General features: G+C 37.6%; 2 protein-coding genes across 2 annotated transcripts in view; both read left to right on the top strand.

Moving 5' to 3' along the window:
• LOC144959398 (uncharacterized) overlaps window positions 1-5,627 on the top strand; it is a gene marked incomplete in the record, with an annotated part of 122,076 nt that extends 116,449 nt beyond the window's left edge. The window contains 4 exon segments of the mRNA XM_078891977.1: window positions 1,144-1,224; window positions 3,876-4,045; window positions 4,935-5,076; window positions 5,440-5,627. Coding sequence (XP_078748103.1) covers window positions 1,144-1,224; window positions 3,876-4,045; window positions 4,935-5,076; window positions 5,440-5,486 — 440 coding nt within the window.
• LOC144959401 (uncharacterized) overlaps window positions 5,487-7,500 on the top strand; it is a 10,384-nt gene continuing 8,370 nt past the window's right edge. Inside the window, exon 1 of the mRNA XM_078891979.1 lies at window positions 5,487-5,783. The gene's annotated coding sequence lies outside the window, so the exon portion shown is untranslated. The remainder of the gene's footprint in view (window positions 5,784-7,500) is intronic.

Genomic DNA, 7,500 nt, shown 5'->3' with positions numbered 1-7,500 from the left:
TGGATCAGATGCATAAAGGGGAATATCGCTATATATCGACTTGATCTATTTACAAAACTGAGTTTTTGTCACTATATACATTATTTTCATTCTTTAAATTAACCATAAACCTTTCCCCAAGACTCAGAACTTTTTGCTTTAAAATCGATTTATTTTGGTATTTAAATCACCCTGACATACATAATACTGCTTTGACACAATAGATCAAAATTTACTCGTTACTCTGCTGTATAATAATATGCGTCACGATCTGGTCAAAAGACTAGCATTGAAATGAACAGAACATATCTTTCTTTATAAAGTAATTGGATAATATACGATTCTTACACTCAGTGGTCTTGGGATTCCGGACGTACTCCCAACCGTTGCACGAGCTTGCGAATGAGTGTTGGGAACAAAGTTAAAATTCTAATTCGCAAGAGTGTACGAAATATTTTATTCTATTCCTCAGTCGATTCCTGTTTCGTCATCTTTGAATGAAGGACATTTTCAAAAACATTTTAATGATACTTCTTTTTTAAGGAATCAGATTTTAGTGACATTTATGATTTATTATCTGACGTCACTAATTATGTTGTAAACTCAATATCATTACAATTTACTAACTATGGAGAAGACAGGAGTAATATCCATTTCTCCCAACTACTTGTTATCTCTTATGTCTATCTCCAATCCGAATCGCTCTCTCCGGTCATCTACGTCCCTGTACTTGAACCATTTTGTTCCTAAGTCGAAATTTTCACGACATGCTTTCACACATTCTCCTAAATCAGTGTGGAATGCCCTTTCAGCAGACACCAGACACCAAAATTCCCCGTCCCTGTCTTTAAAGACAGACTAATTCCCCCAAATTTTCTCTGAGTGATTTTATTGATATTGTTGAGTGATATATAAGATCGCATGTGCAAATAAAATGTGAAAGCGTTTCCGAGCACTTTTGGTGGAAAGGGGCACAATAGAAAATACGCATTGTTTATTATTATTATTATTATTATTATTATTATTATTATTATTATTATTATTATTATTATTATTATTATTATTATTATTATTACATCAATATAATGTAATTATTATTCATATTGTTATCATTGATATTATTAAATTATGTTCCCTAATATTTACAATTGTATTTCATAACAGATCACAACAGTGTGTTCAAATGTCAAGCCCTAACACTGTGGTCTGTTGTTGAAGAAATTTCGTTCAATCCACAATTCACTGGTAAGTTGTAGATATTCTGTGGCATGAGTTTGTAAAAAAAAATCAGTCCAGTAATTCAAGACGGAGGATATTGACGATAGTAAACAATGGTGTTAATGTTAATGGTGGTGGAATAATAATATTGTGAAAAGATCCGTATTTTAAATTGCATTATCTCTTGTTAAAGTGAATATAAGTCTAAATTTAGTAACCTTAAGATAATTAAACGCCTGTGATTAGGATAGTTCTACGTCACTTAGAGGGCAAGAAGTAATTTGTTGTGTTTTATATCGCCCTATGTATGTTTTTTGTGTGGCTTTCTGTCTATGTATTGGAATGAGATGGCTTGATTTGTTCTTTCCCTCAGCTATAGGCTGTAGGGGGAACACCCAAATCTTTAGTCTTGGTTTTTGGGAGATGACAATGTTTTCCCTTTTAAATCATATATCAGATGTGTATGTTACGGTTGTTCGTTAGAATATAAAATATAATATGCATTTGAGTGCATTGTTCTTTGTGAGATCATGTCTTGATGAAACTCTTAGTGTTCTCACGTATGTACTTTGACAGTATAGTAACTTGCTCTTGGAAATTTACACCTGTTACCTATTTGAACAATTCCCATTTATCTTACTTTTCATTTTATGCTTTTGTCTGTGCATCTATCTTTTTAGACTAGTCTAATTTCTTCCATTTTACTGGTGCTTAAATTACCTGCTAAATTTCGCACGAGCTCTGTAAAACCCATAGAAACACAAAGTAAACGCATGTATTGAAGAAGTCTGGAAAAGTCCGTTTGAAAATCTAATAGACCAAGGAGAAAGGAAAATACAAATCAAAAAAAATGTAGATTGAAAAGAGCACAATTTCGTTATTCTTTATAATTTCACTTAAAATTTAATTTTCCCCATCATTTGATTCCACAAGACCCGCCTAAGAGTTGTCCACCGCGGTGGATCACAAATTAGAGTGAATGAGACTGTCACTGATTTCCTCCCTTAGATGTCTCCAAAGCAGTGAACACTGTTAAAAGAACAACTCTTCAGCTGAGTGCGGCTATGTGATCTTGTGTTATGACACTTGCTTTCGGATCGGAAAAACCTGTATTCAAAACTCGGCTCATAGTTGAGCTCTCGGAAAGGTCTTTTACTCACATTCTTTCATCGTACTCAGATGTGAAATGAGTACCTGGTCGTTAACAGCGTTTTCTCTGTTGGAAAAAAATTGTATTATCGCCTAATAGGCGACCTGTCTCGTTGAACATGTTAAGTGGTGCTGTTCGCCAGGGACCCCTTGTAAAGCGCTTTTATTGCATTTCGTGGATATTGCTCTATATAAAAGCTGAAGCTCAAGTAAAATACACATTTTGCAGTTTGAAGCTCGAAGAAATAAATTACATTAGTCAAATGGAATGTGAGATTTAAGTTATTTTATCTTGGATAATTTTATCAAAGCTTACAATACATATTTGATAAAGATCTGAACAAATGTCTATAAAGTTGTCACATAAGAACCAATTAACCAAGGGAATTCCTTGCCAAGTTACGCCTTCAACAGCCGTATTGGCGTATGCCCAGTCTTAATATGCCCCTTAACCTCCCAGAGTTTCTCTTGTTACATATTTGCATTCACGGACCTCTAAAGTGTTTGCATCTTAACGTTCAGAATCGGATTCAAATTTTACTTATCCGCTTCTTTCCAGGTGGTGCATGCGGGCGGCTATGGGGTCTTTGTGTTTTGACACTCGCTTTTGGATCGGAAAGTTCGAGCCTTGTTTAACGCATAGATGAGTTCTTGGAAAAGGCTCCTAACTCACATTATCTCACGGTACTCAGGTATAATATGAGTACCTGGTCGTTAACAGCGTTGTCTCTGTCAGAAAAAAACAAGTGTCATGTCTTGTGTCACATGTTACGTGTTGCTGTCGGTCAGGGACCATTTGTAAAGGGCTTTGAGCACGTTTTGTGGATATTGATTGATACAAAAGCTCAAGGTTTTAACGGTTCAAAATCATATTTAGATTTTGCTTATCCACTTTCTTCCAGGTGGTACATAATTCCTCTACATGTAGAGACTATTTCTCCCTGTTTACAGCTATGGTCCTCTCCTGACCTCATTATATTATCTTCCACCCAACAGCAATTTGTTTCCTTTCAAAACAGTCCGTGTCTAAAGAAGGAACAAAATTGAAGTCACTCAGCTCTTTATTATTTTTAAGAGCCATATTAATTATTAATACGAAAGTAATTATATCAATCAGTCTTTAAAAGTTTAAGGTTAAGCATAATTGGTGTTGTCATTAACGGTGCAGTGTTGTGGTTTTTGGCTAAATGCATGCATAATTGGATTATTTCTGCTTCTCTCTCTTCTCTCTCTTCTCCTCTCCTCTCTCACTCTTCTGTTCTGTCTCTCTTTGGCTAATCTTGCTCTCTCAGCCCATCTCTCTTCTCATTATATTTATACTTATTTCTATCTCTCTCTCTCCCTCTCTCTCTCACTCTCTCTCTGTCTCTCTCTCTTTCTCTCTATGCTCTCTCTCTCTCTGCGCTCTCTCTCTCTCTCTCTCTCTCTCTCTATTAAGGTTAGGGGCCCATTTCATTGCTATATCAAAACAAGGCAATAAATCTTGACTGTAGCAATCAAACAATGAACACTTTTCCATTTACCACCAGTACCCCCGGACAATCCTCCAAGCATAGAACTCACCTTTGCAGATGGGGTCAAGCAGGTCATCAATGGCAGTACGGTGGACATTGACGTGGGCAAGAGTCTTGGCATCAAATGTAAGGTTGATGGGGGAATTCCTGTTGTCAGTAATATCACATTATCCTATGGATCAGAGGTATGTAAAAACATGTTTTACGTTTTCAATATCGTTGTGAAATCAGACCTTGCTTTCTTCTTCTTCTTCTTCTTCTCTTCTTTCTTCTTCTTTCTTCTTCTTCCTTCTTCTTCTTCTTCTCTTCCTTCTCTTCTTCTTCTTCTTCTTCTTCTTCTTCTTCTTCTTCAAGTACCAAGTCTGTGCCAAACATCGGTGATCATGGTACGCCATTCATCTCTCTGATCAGATAACCTCAAAAAATGAATAATACTCTTCTCCTTCTTTGTCACCCAGCTGTTCAAACTATTCAAATATATTTATCTTGGTCTAACTTTACTTTTTTCCTTCTATCTTTCATTTCAGAGCAAATTAAATCAATACATTTATGTAGGTTTGAGTGCCCTTAAAATTGCATTTGCCTTTTTATTATTGTTCGAATTAATAACTCTTTAGTTTCAGCTCTCTCTAATACTTCTTCTCTGTCCATGAGATTCTTAACATCCTTTTAAGCAACCACATCTCTGCTGCCTCCAGTTTCTTTCTAATGCTTTGTAATTGTCCAACTTTCACAGCCATATAATAATACTGACCACATATAGGCCATCAAAACCCTATGTTTTGTTGTCACTGAGATATTGAGACATTGCCTATATTCCTTATTGTAAATACTTTCTTACTATCCAGTGTCGCGTCATTGACATTGGCTGCCCGGGTTCTGCCTTGACAAATGTCTACCCATTCCTTCCGTCTCTTGACGGTATCGTACAGCTCTCTTCCATTCGTATCTGTCCATTCTAGGATATTATATATATAACTTGACCTTGGTCTTCCTCTTCCTCGTTTCCTCGTTATTTATTACCGAGTGGCGTTGAAAGACGAATAAAATATGACAATTGTATTGTTTCTTCAGAATATGACGACCGTCGATGGACCGCAGGTGTCCAAGACTCTCAGCATTGACAAAACATTCAACCAGGTGACTATCTCATGCCATGCTGAACATGAAACTGGCGTGTACAATTACGCCACAAGCTTCTTACTCAACGTTTTGCGTAAGTATGTCGCATCGATAATCAAATAGACATATTCAAGAACTATAGAAAACAAATCTTATTAAATAAAGTTTGTAATTTTAGATTTTAATTTTGACACCCTACTGCGTGGCTCAGCGTTACCATCTTTGCTTCACACTCAAAAGGTACCAAGTTCTATGACCCGTCTCACTATGTGGCATTGAGCGAGTCACCTCGTCCTAGCTCACTTTGCGAGATACACTGCGGCTGACGCTTGGGTTATTCCATTCTTCCCTTGGAATTGACCCCATGGGGATGAATAAAGGGAATTCTATTTTATTCTTTTTCAAATTATTTTTATATCAAAATGTGAACTTGTCGACGTTCATCCTGTCTTTGCAGAGCCAGTCACAATTATGCAATACACAATCAACGCCCAAACAGGTTGAAAATAGAAGTCAACGAGGGAGAGAAAGTGATTTTTGACTGTTTGGCCGAGGGTAATCCATTCCCTCTAATATCCATCAACGGGCTTCTGACAAATGTGAACATTCAAGGAAATGTGACTACAGTTGGTGTCAATGCAAAAAGAATAATTGGAATATTTGCCTCGGCTCATGTATCCGACACAGACACGTTTATCTGCACGGCACTGAGTCCAGTCCCAGGAAAGGGGAGAAAGAAGAGGTGTGCCGAAACGGTGGCCGAAACACCAGAGAAGAAGGCCACTGATCTTATTGTTATTGGTAAGTCATTCGTCATCCTCTTACTCGGCTTGGGTATTTAGTGTGTGTGTGTGTGTGTGTGTGCGTGTGCGTGTGTGTATGTGTGTGTGTGCATTTGGGTTCCGTCGTTTAGCGCTATATAAGAGTACTTTAATATTATTCATTTACTTTTAGTTCTGTGACATCTTTTAACGAGACTATTAGTTAGTATGTTTGGGGGGGGGGAGGCGGTCCCGATAGCTCAGTTATTAGAACACTCGCTACATAAGCAAAGGGACCAAGATCGATCCCTAGTGCAGTGGAGATTTCTTTCTGAACCCACCCCCCGCCCCACTGTGTACCCTAGCAGTGAATGGATAGCTGGGTCTCTCCAATGGCGGAAAGTCCTTTGCGGTAGACTAGCGTCCTATCTAAAGAATATCAAGCAATTGCTTTCGCCCGTTTCACGGTATAGGAACTGGGATAAACTCCGACTCGATTGACGTAGTGGCTCTGACGGACTACTGCAATTAGTATGTGCCTAGAAGTTATGTTGAAAAACGCTACACCGAGTTACAAAAGACTTTATGATTAAAACCCGTCTGTGTCTAACTCTAAAAGCTAAGATGCCTAAGTGAACCAGACCATAAAGACTGTAAATGGTTCATAATGTGAAAGAATACACACAAATATACAACGTTTCGACCATTGACCCTCGTCAGGCGATAATACGAAATAATATAAAATATAACATCATATAAGCAACTTGAACTTTTATGTAGCGCAATATCCACTCAAAGCGGTTTACAAAGGGTCCCTGATCAACAGCACCACGTGACATGTAGAACGAAAGGCGACGCTTGTTATGTTGTATTACATTATTTTTCAGACTTAAACAACGCTGTTAACGTCTAAGTACTCATTTTGCACCTGAGTTTGGTGAGAGAATGTGGGTAAAGACACTTTTCAAATGACTCAAATATGCGCCGAGCGAGGCTCAAACCCAGGACTTTTCGATCCGAAAGCGAGTGTCATACCATTAGACCACGTAGCCGCACAATACACAAATATAAAACGTTTCGGCCATTGGCCCTCGTCAGGCAATATTGACGAAGTGAAATAAAAACAGCATTCATGTAATGAAGGGGAAAGGATACCACCCTGATGCAATATTATTATTATATTATTATTATTTTATTATTATTATTATTATTATTATTATTATTATTATTATATGTTAGATTTCCTGTCATTAAGAAGTTGCTCCTCAGTATAATCATCATCCATCGTGGCTTGTACTCTTGGGCACGTTGCAGGTCAGCTGTCTCCACGTATCATGAAGTCTACGTTGATTTGAAAACCACTTTTCCCCATTCTTTGGTTATTTAAATATATAATTCTCTGTGTTCCTCAAGCTCTCTTTCCTTCGATCAACCCAGATGTTACCAACTTTTCTATCATGTCTCTTCTCCACACATTTCCCAGAATCTGTAACTGCCTCTGTCTGATGGTATCTATCAACATTCTTCCCTTTCTCACTTTTGCCAACACTTCTTCGTTCGTATATGTGTCTGTCTATGATAATCTCAACATTCTTCTATACATTATCTACATCTCAAATTCCGCTAACCTCCTAGTACATTCTTTGTCAATCATCCACGTTTCTCAACCGTATAAATGGTAACTTAACAAGAAATGAAGTGAGCGGGAAAGTGGGATCCGCGTAGGTCGTGAATAGCTCATACAGTAGAGTCACGAG

Source organism: Berghia stephanieae, chromosome 14 (genome assembly GCF_034508935.2).
Source record: "Berghia stephanieae isolate SIO BIC M18660-M18661 chromosome 14, UCSD_Bste_1.3, whole genome shotgun sequence".
NCBI classification, from domain to species: domain Eukaryota; kingdom Metazoa; phylum Mollusca; class Gastropoda; order Nudibranchia; family Aeolidiidae; genus Berghia; species Berghia stephanieae.
This window is presented reverse-complemented; position numbering and strand designations above follow the sequence as displayed.